The 16,363-nt window shown below is 34.5% G+C and overlaps 1 protein-coding gene across 1 annotated transcript; it reads left to right on the top strand.

Moving 5' to 3' along the window:
• Window positions 1-14,373, top strand: LOC110785780 (DNA repair RAD52-like protein 2, chloroplastic). Its single transcript, XM_021990298.2, has 4 exons — window positions 1-456; window positions 550-587; window positions 13,122-13,213; window positions 13,968-14,373. Exons 1-4 carry the CDS (start codon window positions 98-100, stop codon window positions 14,103-14,105), a joined length of 627 nt encoding a protein of 208 aa, XP_021845990.2. The 5' UTR covers window positions 1-97; the 3' UTR covers window positions 14,106-14,373.
• Window positions 14,374-16,363: the final 1,990 nt, after the last annotated feature.

The raw sequence follows: 16,363 nt of genomic DNA, 5'->3' as shown, positions 1-16,363 counted from the left end.
GAAAGGTGATGTCAAACATTTTCTTTCTTATTACCGAGTTTCAATCAAGTAAGCGGGGTAGGTGAAAAGAAAGTCAGCATTGCGTGTATCTGCGGTGATGGCACTCCGAAATGCGAGTCTGTTCTCCAAATCGGCGTCAGTGCCGTTGGCGGATAATCGATTCCAAGTAAAATTGGATGCTTGTTCTCCCTGCCGCTTCTCTTTTCCGGCAAAAGTCTTATCTTTTCCGGTAAAAGTGGGTTACAAGCAGAGGCAGTTAGCGGTGAGAGCTGTAGATCACAAGAGCAACGGCGGTGGCGGAGATGCCAAGAAGGGTGCAGTCCCCAACTCTAATTACGTGGTACCACTCGATAAATCTGCATCCTGCATCACTCGTCCACTTGCCGAGATCCTCCGAGATCTCAACAAGAGAATTCCTGATAACATCCTCAAACCCAACTCCAAAATTATTCCATGGTCTGCTAATTCCCTCTCCACCTTTTGTGTTACGGATGTACTTCATATTTAGATCTGCTTATTGATTTCATATTGTTAACATGCTGTCATCAGGTACCACGCTAATCGAATGTTGAGTTTCTATGCTCCAGGTGCCGTACCCTAATACTTTCTAGTTTCTCATTTTGTTATTTACCATTTTGTTCATACCATTATTATAGTATAGTACTGGGATTAGGATATTATTATTAGGAAAATATATTACTACTTTGTTTGTAATCTAGATGTCTTGCTTATGATGTGATATAATGTGTGTTAGTTTGATTACTAATAAGCTCAGATAAGTATGGTAAGCTTAGGTTAGAGATAAATCTTTTGGGAATAAGGTTTTTCATTTAAAGCGTATGGAACATTACAATAAGAATGGCTGAGCTGGTAAGGGCTACCAAGTTCATTTCACATGTAATTATCGATTCATTTCAGCCCATTCAGTTAAAGGTCTAATAAGGGGTTGAAATGAAGGAAGCCTTCGTACATAGGAATTAGGCTATTGTTTTTCTTTTTCAAGTATACAAAAGTAGTTCAATGCAAAATTATAAAAAAAAGAGAGCAATGGGGTGATGAAAAACAAACTTCAACTTAACCATATGTTGTCAGTGTCACTAGGATGAAACTTTGCATTCCCTAAATGTATAAAAAAAGGGCGGAGGGGGATACGAAAAACAAACTTCAACTTCACCATATGTTCTCACTACGATGAACTTTGCATTCAATGCAAAATTATAATAAAAAAGAACAAGGGGGAGACGAAAAACAAACTTCAACTTAACCATATGTTGTCACTAGGATGAAACTTTGCATTCCCCAAATGTATAAAAAAGGGCGGAGGGGGGATACGAAAATCAAACTTCAACTTAACCACATGTTGTCACTACGATAAACTTTGCATTCCCCAAAATATATGAGTTGGTTTCCATATAGGAATAACAAGCATTTTTAGCTGGCCTCCTCCAATTACCACATTACATTCACTACCATCGCTACCACTTTTGTATGTACCACCTAGTGGCTCATTTTTTTGGTAATTATATACCCCTCAGTATTTGTATTGGTTTTGGATGATCTCCCCTTGTCTTCCTACATATCTTAGCCTCACCATGTGTACAATCCTAACGTTCAGTGAAACTAGATCTCTTTCACTTCATCTGATCAATCTATGTCTTTCTCTATTTTATTTTTCTTCCCTTACTAGTTAGGGGTGTGCACGGTCCAGTCCGGTCCGGACCGAAAATTTGACCGAAAATTGGACCGGAACCAGACCTGAATAGGACAGGACCGGACCGAACCAAATCAATGGGTTCCGGTCCTCAGTCCTTGAAAATATGCGATTCCATTCTGGTCCGGTCAAAACCCGAAATTTCCGGTTTGGCCCGGTGACCCAAAATATAATTTTAAAAATAAAAATTTAGATCGAAGAGCCTAACTTGTAGCCCACGTACATTAATCTCCCTAACACAAAAAAAGAATTTGGATATTTTTTATATTTCCGTTTCTTCTCATGAGATAACGATTGTAACACCCCCACAAATTTTGGACCTTTTTGTGCAATCAACAATGTCTGTTTTTATTTCATAAACCATTGTCCAAACCTTTGGAGTGGCTCTGCATAGAAAATAAATGCAAAGAAAAATAACCATTTAAAAACCATTAACGTCAAATTAACTTAGTTGTCTTAAAGGTGGCCAATAAGAGATTACCCCCAATTCCCATAACTAAAATAACAAAATCCAACTTATACTGAAATAGAAATTGTTTCTTGACTAAGTGATTATTCTAAGCTCCTCTTCACCCGGAGCCACGTCCCATTACCCACCATCTAAAATAAAGAGAGACAAACTCCCTCCCAAAATCAGATAAACTGAGTATTTTCAATTCCATCTTGTAACTTGAAAACATTTTTGAGCACATAAGACATGTACGCATGAAGAAACCCAAATTAATAGTTTCATTATTATTAATGACCATAACAAATCACCTAAATTATTATACGGCAGAACTATACGGGAGAACTGGGGAAGAGAGAGGAAGAGAACGACAATAGGTTTTTGTATGTGCACCCTACTTATATTGGTAGTTACCCTAAGAAATTGTCATGAATCAAATTTACAAAGTGTCCCTTGTGTCCATAAGAGGAAGATTAAACAGAAAGTTGAAAGAACTACTAGAAGCCTATTGGGCTTAAACATTAGTGCACTTATAGAACAACATCTAGCTGAGAGTTGAAATAGATAACCTAGCCTACTAGAAACCTATCGGGTCTTTACAAAAGTGCACCGATAAAACAATATCTAGGAGGGTAACCTAGTAGTACAAAAACAATCCCAAAAACATAGTCCATTATTAATTTACTACAATCCATTGGTCATCAGTCTTTAACTCTACACACGACTTACTCATAGGACATACGAGCTATCCAATGCTATGTTACTCAAACTCGGACACCCATATCGGGCACGGGTACGTGTTCGTGTGTCCGACACAACTATTTTATGGAAATTTGCATGATTTTGGTCCAAAATGAAGTGTCGAAGTATCCATACCCATGTCCGAGTGTCGAAGTTTCGACAAGTGTATTTGAGCTAGAATGAAGAGTCCGGGTAATAGAGATCCTATGGTCTAACATGATACATTAATACCAATACCATAATACCAACATTAAGATTAACCATCCTATTTATAAAACCAAATCACTTTCATGTAGTATCAAAAATATACTCCCTCCGCCCAATTTAATTGTCGCACTAAGTTTTTCACGGAGTTTTATGCGATAAGTTGTTGTAGGCTTATCAATTATAGTTTAATAGAAAAGTAGGTGTAGTGGGAGATAGTGGAAGAACTTTTTAATTGAATGTGAGAGGAAATAGGGTCATAATTTTGGGTAGTGGAAAGAGAGATAATAAAATATTAGTGGGTCTATGCCATAAAAGAAATTGTGACAATTAAATTGGGACGGACGTAAATGGAAAGTGTGACAATTACATTGGGACGGAGGGAGTATTTCTTTTGTAAAATATACATAACAGACATAAGCGAGGAGTGTGACCGCATAGGGTCAAGTCTGGGAGGGGGCCCAAATCGGCAAAATGCTGACTTATCCACTAAATAATTCTTATACATATATTATAAAACGCGAAATTATCAATGGGAGATTAACTTGGTGTAGTGGTTAATGTTGCGCGCTCACCTGTATTCATCGCGGCTTCGAACCTTATTAACAACAAAGTTTTTATTTACTTTTTTATCTTTTAATTTCGTTGTGTTTCTTTTTTTAAAGAAAATTTCTTTCTGTTTCTACCCAGAAGATAAGGTGTGTTATAATTAATTCTCATTTTATGTGAATGTCTTCTATTAACACATGGTATTTAATTTATTTTCTAGTGAGCTGATTTCAATATCAAAATATGTACTAGTAGTAGTAGTAAATATTTTCTTGAACAAAATATCGTGATTACATTAGTTGTTTACACTTTTAACCTTAATAGGATTGTATTAATTGAAGAGATTCATATAGTATAAGAGTAAGTTGATTGTAAAAATAAAATAAATTTATATGAGTAGCATATTTTTTTTGTAAATAGTACTTCGTACTCCCTATTATTTGGTTGATTAACGTAATTAAACATAGTATGCATATCTTTATTGGAAAATAAATTAAAAATTAGGGAAATCTTGTTGGTAGTAATGAACTCTTGCAAATTCTCGGTGATTGAATTTTTTTAGATAGGGGCCTTTCCTTCTTGTTTTGCCTAGGGCCCAAAAAATATCAGGACCGGGCCTGATACATAATAGTTAAAAAAGTCAATAATGGTATCACGTAATATTCATCCAATCACATATAAATAGTATTGTAAGTCACATACCACATCAAAATATTTTTGTAACGGGATTCCAAAAGCTACGGTGCTACGGGGTTCCTATGTGATCCAAGCATGCCCCAAAGATTGAAGGGAAAATTTTACCGCACGACTATTCGTCCGTCTTTGTTATACGACACAGAATGCTGGGCAGTGAAACATTGTCACGTGCTTAAGTTGAATGTGGCGGAGATGCGCATGTTACGTTGGATGTGTGGGCATACAAGAAAGGATCGTTTGAGGAATGAGATTATTAGGAAGAAAGTAGGGGTTGCATCGATTGAGTTTAAGATGATGGAAAATGGTTTAAGATGCTTTGGACATGTAAGTAGAAGATCAAGTGATGCCTCGGTTAGGAGGATAGAAGGGTGGCAAAGTGGTAGAATTGCAAGGGGTAGGAAAAGACCTAAGAAAACTTGGAGGAAGGTGATTGAACATGATATGAGCTTTCTTGGTTTTGAGGAAAATATGGCGTTGGATAGGACAGAGTGGAGGGAAAGAATATACATTGATGACTTCATTTGACTTATACAACTTCCATTTTTCTGTTTCTTTTTATTTATTTTTCTTTTTTTAATTCTTTAATTTTTTAAATTAAATAAATAAATTTTACATGCTATTTTAAAATGTACTTATTTTACTTATTCATTTATTTTAAACTTTACTTATTTTTATTATCTCTTATAATATTTTTTCTATAATATATATATATACACACACACACATTTCCCTTTTATCTTACTTTCATCAATTCCACTTTCTCTTGTTTTTTATTTTTTAACTCCCCGCTCCTTTTTGGTTTAATTGGTGACAATGGCGATCTCCTACGACGATTCATGTTAGCTGACCCTAAAACATTTTTGGACTAAGGCTTTGTTGTTGTTGTATTCCAAAAGCTATGGACATTTAAAACTACATTGCGCGCGGGTACTCGAAACTAGTAGTTTTCTTGTGTGTTCCCTTTGTATCCCTCGTCTACAAATAATCGTATAAATAAATCCAAAATTAGTCTATGGTAGTCACAATCACATAATTATTACATAATTATTAGAGATTAGATCTGTCAAATGGGTCGGTCGGGTTGGATTATGAAAAAATGCTTTCGGGTTAATTCCGGTAAGTCACTTTTGGGTTCGGGTTTACAAATACTTGAAGACCCATAACTTTCGGGTTCGGGTCGACCCAACGGGTTTGAGAGATTTTAAAACGCGTATTATATTTTCATTGATTTGGGTAATAAAAATATAAAATATGCGCAAAAATTAACAAATTTTCATACACAAGTTTATATTTAGTAAAATTCAACCGTAAAATGGGATATAATTCAAATCAAAATCATGTTACACTCTAACAATAGTAACAACAACGTGTCGTTTATTATGCTTAAAATTCCTCACAATTTCATTTATTACTGTAAATACAAAGATTTTCAATCGGTCGGGTAAAAAACGGGTACAATCGAGTTTTGACACATTTTTTTTTCGGGTTGTTCGGGTTCAGATGAAATCGGGTTACGGGTCACAAACTCAATATTTTCTGGTCGGCTTCGAGTCGGGTCGATTTTTGTCAGGTCTAGTAGAGATCATTCATTATCATTACCCTATTGCCTCAAAGAGGCTCCCAAAAGAAGCGGGGTAAGGGGGGGTCGAGTGTACGCAACCTTACCCCTGCAATTCAGAGAGGTTGTTTCCAATTGACCCAAAAGCGATAACGGGACGACAACGGGACGACCATCTTCTACTTCATGGAAAGGAAGCAAAGAGGTTTTAAGAGCCATTTTGATTTAGTCCATTACATCCCACATCCAAAAGAACAAATGAATCTTTGACTCCATCGGAAATAGACCTTAGGTCTAGTAGAGATATATACAACAAATGCTCTACTTCTATTTGCAAGGCCGAATTGCAGTGAACTAAGTCAAAGTTTTCTTTTCTAAAGTAAAATAACATGTATTAGAGCACCATTGGTCCTTTGCAAAACCATAACCATTCATATGCAAATTAAGTCCCTGTAAGTTCAACAAGGAGAGCGAAATAAACAATTCGTAGTGGAAACAAGAACAAAGGAGTATAGTGTTGTTGGCTAGGTCCGGGAGAAGGAGTCGACATCCTAGCATTACGGTTCATTTTGGTAGGAATTGCGACAGCGGTTTACAAGATAATCTCATTTGGTATGGATGGAGGTGGCATTATTTGGCATGCGACCAATATATATATGGGGAAATTAATCTAAAATTTAGACCTACTTTTATGACAAATAAACTAAACTAAAAAAACCATATAATTGAATAATGAGCCAAGATAGCCCGTTAATTAACTAACACAACTTGGGAATTCAAGACCCCATAACTAATAATATATGTAAAAAATTAAAAGATAATAAAACTTGATGAAGTTGTTGAGTGCTAATAAAAATAACCCAACTAAGCAACTAAGAATAACCAATTCAATAGTGTGAATAATTATCATATTCTAACTAATGTAAGTGAAGAAAATCATGGATTAAAAGCACCTAGACACCTAGAGCTAAGTGTCACCACTAGCATGGAATGGCTTATGTGAAGAAAAATCTCTACCCAAGTAAATGTTCACAAGGAAAGATACCACCTAGATAATAAAGCTTGTTCCTATGGGATCATGCAATTCAAAGACATTAAACACATAACAATCCGTTCCGCGTATTCCCATGGAGAAATTCATGTCCTCAATTGTAACATCTAAAACATTAAGATGTAATTTCCATTGCATTTGAAACACACAGATTCATACAAATTGTCCCTAATCTAGTATCGGTAATTAGTGCAATTAAATTAAGTAAAAACAAAACATTCTAATAGAAAAGGGGGTTCGGGGATGAATCACACGTTGATCATGACTAGGGTTTCACTCGATCATAAATTAACGGAATGCTCACTCATATCTAAAGTAATAAAGCAAATAATTGAATTAGTAAAAGACATTGTAATAATAATTAAAGAGATATAGAGGAGAAAGGAAGTTGTAAATAAAATCCTCATTAGCATTCAAAACTTCTAGAATTTAGTAGCTCTTGCTTTGTGAAAACGGGGGTGGCACGGATGTGGCGTGAGTGGGTTGAGATGAGTTTACCAATTCAGTGGCTACTGATCTTGGAAAATGGTGGTAACACCTCAGGTATCAACTTCCAAAATCATATCCGAAGCTGCTGATGTAGTAAAAATGGCAGAGATGTGCTCCATACGCAATTACAAATCAGAAGTAAACCAGTGGCTTCTGCCTCCAAAAAGAGGGTCCTACACGGACATGCTTCCTAACTGCTTCCAAATCCTTTTGTAATTCCTTGCGCTGGGCCTTTTTGCAAACCTGTGGTGCATCTTAATCATCATCAACAACAATATGTGAAGCATCAATGGGACTCAAGTAAGCCCAAAACATGCATAAAATTCCTGATTGCTCCAAAACTACGTTAAATGAGACTAGAATTGCATTTAAATCTAAAATATGTTCAGATTATGAATCATCAAAACTCACTAGTATAACCCCTACTTTTAAGAGTAAGGTAAACCCAAGACAACTCCTAAATAAAGCAGCAAATATACTTTGTAGTAATAAGAAGGGGTCTTCATATGTGTCAGGATGACAATAAATACCTTAGCGAATCTGGTATTTCTAGTGATTATCATATAACTTGGGACACCTAACACTATATGATTGGTTCTACGTGTATTGGGGCTTTTTCGGCCGCAACATGATCTTAGGGCTTTGACCTCTTTTCAAAATGCGCGGGGCCCTTACGACTCTACCTTTCCATATGTTATTTGCAAGCTTCATGCATTCCACTGTTGCACTTTTCTTGTTCCCTTACACGGACTGATATCAAATTCTATCTACTCGTTACAGCCCTCTTTCACCTATAACCTTGTTTTCTAGATTTCCTTAGCTCATCTCTCGGTGGATTCAGATCAATATGCAAAGGCCAATAAAAGATTACAAATCAACATTTGCCGATGATTTCTCCTTTGGCCGATGATTTTTTCCATTTGCTTGGCCTTATTAATTATTGTTCCAATCACATCATCCAAGACCCCACTTTCTATGTCTGAGGTGAAGTGAGAGTACAAAACACTAATATGTTTAGTATATTAATTTCCTAGAATTATATTATATTAGGGCTCTAGATCTCCCAAATGTAACATTCATCCTTTCTCTAGCATCTTCTCTGTAGATCATGATCATGATCACTGGTGGTTTATAATTTTCAACTGAGTCATTATCCTTCACATGATTGACTTACTCAGTTGCACCAAGATAGTAAGGTATTTAAGGGGCACAAAACTAATGTGTGATTTATACTATCCTTCAGTAGTTTAGATTTTTTGACCACTAACATCCTCTCCAGAGATCAAAAAGCATTATACCAGCCTCCAATTATTTCATACTAACATCCAGAGAAGTAATGGGTTTTCAAATATATTTCTCTAATTGTTCCATTATTATCGAGTATCCATATTAGACTAGTTAATCAATTGGACTTAATTCAATATGTGGTTTGTTTTTGTCCAAGATGTCATTTGAACAATTTGGCATGAAGTGCATGCAAAATAGAAAAATGAAGAATTTCAACACTATTAAATTTTAAGTCATGGTGTAAATTCCGCAGGAAAAATAATGAATCTAAGAGTTCTTTTGTATATTATCAAAGAAGTATAGAACATAACAATCGTTCTTAAGGCCGTGATGTGAAGTTTCCCCTATTGTAGGGAGGATAGTAATCTTCTGAGGTTCGTGTCTTTCTGGAGAGAGAAGAGGTATAAAGAATTTTCTTGGTCTGATTGTGAATGTTATTTAGAGTTTTTTTTTTATAATCATTCTGGAATATGACTTTAGGAGTTCCTTCCTTTGAGAATGCATGGTTACCATCTGAATTTGTGCATGAGAAACTTACAAATTTACAGTAACTATCACCTTGTGTTGATTGAATTGGTTATGATAGTAGGATCAGGAACGAAGCATACACTCTTTTTCTCCACAATCTCCCCCCCCCCCCTCCTTTTCTCATATATGCATGTTCAACCAATTTCTTTATATTATATTTTTCTCCTCTCATCATTTTAGCATTTTATTGGTTGGTTCTTACTTGTTGGTTACCCTCCTCAATATAATAAGTCCACTAAGTTGTTTTTCGTAGGCCGAAAGGAGTGACTTTAATGGTTGATCACCCATTTTTCTTGTGACATGTCAAATTGGCTATTAGTCCAGCAATGAATAGTCGGTTATCATGGAGATCATGAAAATGACAAGGCTGATTTAAAAGGTCCTTAATATGCTCTTAAAGCATGCAGAGTCCTAGGGTATCTTACTGTTTCTAGTTGATGGATGGAGCTCACCATTAGCATGACTGAAGATTGTTGTTGCCTACAGGTCTTCTACAATTTTCTTCTTGGGATAATTTATGAAATAGTATGCCTTTTGTTGTCTCCAGGTCCTCTACTAGTTTCTGTGGTTCTTCTAGTTCATGAAATAGGGTGCTTTTCTTTGACCGACGATAGTATGAAATAATTGGAGGCTGTATAATGCTTTTTGATGCTGCTAATATGGCCGTATTTTAGTGAAAGGTGCTAATGGGTTTTGGATTTTTATTTTATTAATGAGATTTTAGCTTTATGGCTTGTTTGCGTTCATATTTGCATAGATATTCTGCTTTGATTATATAACTTGCTTTTGAGCCTGTTCATTATATAGTGGTTGTTAAGTGGGAATATATGATTATATAAAGGTGAAATATGAAAGTTAAAAAAATATACATAAATTAGATTGGTGAATTAATATTGAATGTTAAAGAGTAGGATGGAGTGGAAGAGGTTGAATGAATATGAATTAAATGGTGAATTGATATATGTTGATGAGGAAGATGAAGTGGAAGAGGTGTTGAACCTGTAAAATAATCCATATAACAAACAACAAAAGGAAAAAAAATTGAAAAAAACAAAACAAAAACAAATGTGTAGAGGAAAGATGGGGTGACACATGTCATCTAATCAGCTATGGTTTTCTTTTTTAAATATTAGGTATAGACTAGGTATAGATTTCTTACATTATATAGGTATTTAGGCAATGAGTGAGGAAAGGTATATTAATGCTGCATATGCTTCTGTTCTTTTTTTTACCAGTATAATTCTTTTAGTTTAGGATGGCTTAGTCTGAGCAGAAAGTCCTTTGGTTTGCCTATTATACCTTTCAATTCAGTTCATTTCTTGCAGTCTGATGCTTGATTTTACTGCTTTTATTTTTCTCGTTCTCCATTATATAAGATTTTCTACAGATTATTTGCAGGCAGTAACTTTAGTTTCTTTGGTGCAGTCAATTAATATTTCCTCTGTACAAAAATAAAAGCAACAATTTGACTTTCACACATGTCGACTCACGATGTTGATCATCAATATCTTATTTGTACGGAGTATGTTAGTAAAAAATATAAAAAATTGATATTTTTAAGATCGAAAATGATAAAGGTCGCAACATGCGACATTTAAGCCGTGTTACAATGATGACATGACATGCTTATGTGTCATGATTTAAATTGAAAACTAAAATATTTAACTTATATAACTTATTATATATGTTTCAAAAAAGGTAGGAAATCTTAATATTCTAATTTGTTTATTTCTTTATAACTACTACCTTATTTACATATTTTCATAGTAAAAATATTGCATTGATAGTAAAAATATTCCGATGACGCATAGCCTACGTGGCGGCTATATATAACAATTAAACTCCGACATATAAGCTTGCGGCAACTAAATATTGTCGCAACTTGCGACCTTTATCATCACCCAAAATCGAAAATATACTCCGTACTTATATACATAAAGACTAATCGAACTACATTTTACATCACAACACTTCTTTTGATATATTATTAAAAAATAAGGTCAAAGTTAGTGTATGAATAGTGTAAAAATCAAATGGTTGCATTTATTTTGGAACCGAGGAAGTAGTTTCTTTTTGTACATTTGGTAAAATTAGTAATCAACTAGGAGAAGATGATTTGACTCTTAGTATGACTAATGACCAGAGAATGTCAAAATAATCAAAGATCATGTGAATATGTGATAACAGGCTTAAACCTTTTTGTTGATTCGTAGAACCGACGACTCTGTAAATGACTTGAGATTGGTATTATCTTGAAGTCCTCGTGTTAAATAACCTGAGTATTCTAGTTTGTAGAGGACTCAATGCTTGACAAGAGTAATATTATTCCAATGTCTTTAAAGAGGCTTCTGTCCACATGCAAGGAGCTCAGTTGAATGCTACTTTACCCTTGTGAGGAATGAAAGGTTGTTTCCATTAGTTCCTTGTTCAGAAATGCAAAGACCTTCACTACTTGGTAATAAATAGTGTAGATTATTTAAGGAAAATCTATCGTTTATAATCCAACCTTTATCCATTCTTCTAAAAACAGTGCCAAGTTTGAGTTATTCGGGAATAGTCCAACATTTAGGGGTGTCACACTGTAATTGGGCTAAAATTGATTTTATATTTTACTTTTAATTTATAAAAAACCCTCCCTTTCTCTCTCCTCCCCTCCAACAGCCTTCATGCCCCTTTGTCTCTCCACTCATCTACCGTCCGTTCTCTCTCATCCTCTCTTCCTTCACTGTTCTACTAACCCACTCAACAACGCTTTGCAGACTTTGCTGGGAAAACGTATTATGAGCAAGGTTGGGGTCTAGGGAGTTTCCAACCAAGATTGTTGGGGTTGGGATCCTAATTTGGTCCAATAAGGGTTTAATATCAGATGACCGTTGACCCCTATTAGACAACATTTGTCAAATAATGCTAAGATTTCTAACAAAAGTATGATACAAGACACATCAAGAAAGGATAAAGTTCAAACTTAACAATATGATGTTATTACTAAGTAACTAAAATACATCACTTTGAAACATCTGTACCAAATACAGGAACAAGAACGCATAAACCTTTCTGAAATCTTATGATTCTTGTCATACTATTATAATCCTTCGGAGAATCCAGTCATTGTTCAGTACTTGATCTAGATTTAAATCCATTATGCCACTTAAAATCCTTTGGGGTCCCAATAACTATTTCCCCCAATCAAATCATTCAACATGTAAGAGCATGTAGATGAAAGGGATAGGTCTTCACAGATTTCACCGTTGCGGATGGTGGAGGAGAGGTGGAGTGGGTCTTGTTTGTCGGAGGTAGAGGAGTGGTAGTTGTCTGTTGGAGATATTGTCCGATGACTTTTGTTTGATTGCATGGTGGTAGCGGTGGTGGAGAGAGAAAGTAAATTGGGAGAGGAGAGAGAGAGGGGGAAATGGTGTAGATAAATTCGACAAAGAGTGGAGAGAAAGTGGAGATAAAATTAAAATCAGATAAATTTAGACCAATAAGAAATGGCATTTGTTATATTTACTTATTATTCCGGTTACCAACAGGTCAATGCCTATTTTGGGAAGATACCCCTAAACGTTGGATTGTTCCTATAACTCAAAGGTGAGACTGTTTTTAAACGGACAAAGATTGGATTCTAAACGACAAATTTTCCATTACTTAATGAGTCATTTAGATTTAGTCCCAATATAATCCAAAGCTAAAGAATATCTTTTGGCTTCAATAAGAATGAATTTGCCTCAATGCTATATGCTGAAGTAAATATGACTGAAATCTTGAAACTGCTTGTAGGAAGTGTTCCCTAACATAAGATTTTTAGTTTCCCACTCAACCCCTTGTCTCCATCAAAGTTGATGTTCATAGTTATGTGTAGGCTGGTGTGGAGAAGTACGTGATGCTATCTTCTCTGATGATGGAAGTGTAACAGTTGTCTACCGTGTCACTATAAGAGGATCTGATGGAGAGGTGGGTTTCTATCCTTGTTGTGCTGCATTTTCTTTGTTTACTCATTCATAATCGTGCAAGTTCAAGGTTCTTTTCATATATATTTATCCTATCGGCTCTTGGCATTTCTATATGGGTAATATCGGATATGATGTACTGATTCTGACTGCATTTTGTGCATGGTACTGATTCTTTACCTACTTTGGTGGACCAGAATAAATGTTAACCTTCTTCTATTGTCCTTGTTGCATATGGAGCTTTATAGCTATAAAAATGATTAAGTTGCTGGGGAAAACTTAGGATAACAGGCTTAAAAGTTTTTATTATCAGGTTCTGGTAGAATTATTTCCAACGAAGAAATCTTTTGTGTTTTTCAATTTTTGCTGTTTCCTTTTGTTTCAATTTCTTCTTGAAAAATGGATTTCTCCGTATGACATTACTTGTTTTTTCCTAATGTCTTTCTCGCCAAGCCGAAACTCATTTCCTTGGTTTTCTACTCACTCTATGCTAATTCATTATAGGAGACCTTATGGGGATTGCATAAGAATGTGTTATCTTTTTGCTCTTAATATCACTTGTGTCCACTAAGTTTAATGGTCTTCTCATGACTGGCTTCTTGCTGGTACCTTTACATAATTACATGGCCTGTTTGATTATTTCCCAACACTAAAAGCTATCTAAGCACATTGCTAGTAGTTTATTGATGTTTCTTGTCCAAGTGTTTTAGGCTGATTCACCAGTTGTTCTGATTATGATTTTTCTGTGTTTATACTAGGCATATCGTGAAGCTACTGGAACAATATTGTCTAATGACCCAAGTACTGCCGACCCAGTTGCTGCCGCAGAAGAGATTGCTTTTGTCAGGGCCTGTGCTCGTTTTGGGCTTGGCTTGTATTTATATCACGAGGAGTAAAATCCATTCTCCCCCTGTCTATTTTGGATTTTGATGTACATACAATCATGTCTACGTAAGGACCTGCACATGACATATTATTCGTGTGGACATTGAATGAGTATCAGGTTAACGCTTGATGCCTTTGAAAGTAAAGCCAAGCAATGAGTTCATGATAAGTACAAGTTAGTTAGTATTCCCGTTTTTGGGAGATATCAGAGGTTATATTGTCAAATGACATTTTCGGAAGTAGTTTGGTTGGATAGACTTACCCTTGTTTATTTAAAAACTTGTTTTCTTCCCCTAAACTACCGCAGTATTTATTTTCGAGCACCAAATTGCCAATATGAACTTTAACTAAAAAATAATCGTAGCCTTAAATAATACTTCCTCCGTTCTTTTTTAAATGACACAATTATTTAGACACGTTTGTCAATATACGATTTCAAACACTAATATCTTCAATTATGGATAAGAAAAAATTATAAAAAGTTGATATTTAAAAAATATTTATTGAGACGAATCTAATAAGATCGTGACTATGTTTTTTCTTAAGTATAAATCACAAAATGAAGTCAAAGGCGCTTGTATGAATAGTGTCAATAACCCAATTGGGTCATGTAAATAAGAACAGAGGAAGTAGATTTTAATTGCATATAAATATATACCACCAACAACAATAATAATAATAATAATAATAATAATAATAATAATAAACATAGTGTCTGTAACGTTTTGGTGTTTTCCCATAATAATAATAATAATAATAATAATAATAATAATAATAATCCTGATCTAATTTGATTTGAACTTATTTTTTCTGATCTGATCTAATATGAACTTATTTTTTCTGATCTGATTAAATCTGAAATAAGTAATAAGGTCCTGAAATAAGGTGAACTAAACAGGACCTTTAACTGAAATCCAAATTTGTTACGTTATTAATTGTACCCCAATAACCCTGCTAAGCCAATAAACTAAGCTAATACAAGTATACAACAATAAACATTATTAAAGCAAATATAAAAGATAGAAAATGAGGTTTAAACTTTTAGAAGGGTATCAAGTTTTTAATTATGGACATTTGGGATTAAGAGGTTAGTCTATCTAAAAACTTTTAACCTAAACCCGTTTTATTAAGGGAAACTAGGTTTTTGGTCCGTTTTACGCACGGGCTTTTTTTTTTAAGGAAAATAACTAAAAGTACAGATAGTAAATACTCATATAAAGTATTATACGGAGTACTACATAATTATAATAATTTTATTACGCCTGGTAGCTAGTAAAAAAAAATCAATTACCACACTTACATTGATATAGATGGTAATTAAAATGCGTTCCTCCAAATTGATCATGAAGTAAAAACTATTACTCCGTAGTGAATACTCACCCCATAAAAAAGAGCAAAATTCCCACTAAATAGAGAATGAAGTGAGAAAAAGTTCGGATAAATATCGAATAAAAGTTGTATGATGTATGAGTAGCTTTTTAAAAATAATTTGAATACATCGTACATGAACAACTCAAATTCTAACAGTTTGAGATTTCTCTCCTTATATCGGAGTAGCTCAAAATTAATAGATTAATGGTTTGTATAGTAAATGTGGTGAATCATTCTAATTTATTTAAAGAAGGTTTTATTTAAGTTAGCGTAAGTTTTTTTTTTTTTTTTTCCTCTATTCACAGACCCAAGTCAAGCATAATTTCAAATATAAAAATGAAACACACACATAAAAAATAATTAAAAGATGCAATATTGATAGAAACATCTTAATACATAAAGAATATACGTAATGCTACAATATGATTTTCCCCATGGTATAATGATAAACATCATCGCAGGTAATTTAGCAACATAGTTGCTTCGGCACATAAACTAAGCAAAAAGAACACTATTTTAGTAACATGATTTTTTAATTATTTTAAAATAGCATAATCTCAGGTCAAGCATATTATCTTGACGGGAGCTTCAGAGTGATACCAACCCCATTAGACTTCCATCTACCGAAAGACGTGGATTCAGACTAACACTCTTTTGAGGGTGATTGTGGTGCCTCCGGGTTGTATGTTATACCCCGCTTTTCGGATGCCGAGTTATAGTAAGTTGGAAAACAATTCCAGTTGGTAAATGCCACATCGACGGAAGTGAGAGTAGCATGGTGCATGTATTATATACATAGCTGCAATTTATTGGCAAATCAACAAATCAATTAATAAAGGAATTATGAATTAATACTCCGTAGTACGTTATTTAACCTGTAAATTCTAACATTTTGAAA

This window comes from Spinacia oleracea, chromosome 1 (genome assembly GCF_020520425.1).
Source record: "Spinacia oleracea cultivar Varoflay chromosome 1, BTI_SOV_V1, whole genome shotgun sequence".
NCBI classification, from domain to species: Eukaryota; Viridiplantae; Streptophyta; class Magnoliopsida; order Caryophyllales; family Amaranthaceae; genus Spinacia; species Spinacia oleracea.
The sequence above is the reverse complement of the archived record's forward strand: the minus strand, read 5'-3'. Positions and strand labels throughout refer to the sequence as shown.

Excerpts from the sequence above, each read along its gene's own strand:
- LOC110785780 (XM_021990298.2), top strand. The coding sequence starts at position 98 with ATGGCACTCCGAAATGCGAGTCTGTTCTCCAAATCGGCGTCAGTGCCG. Across the intron at positions 588-13,121 it reads GTTGAGTTTCTATGCTCCAG|GCTGGTGTGGAGAAGTACGT; the intron begins GTGCCGTACCCT and ends AGTTATGTGTAG. Across the intron at positions 13,214-13,967 it reads TAAGAGGATCTGATGGAGAG|GCATATCGTGAAGCTACTGG; the intron begins GTGGGTTTCTAT and ends TGTTTATACTAG.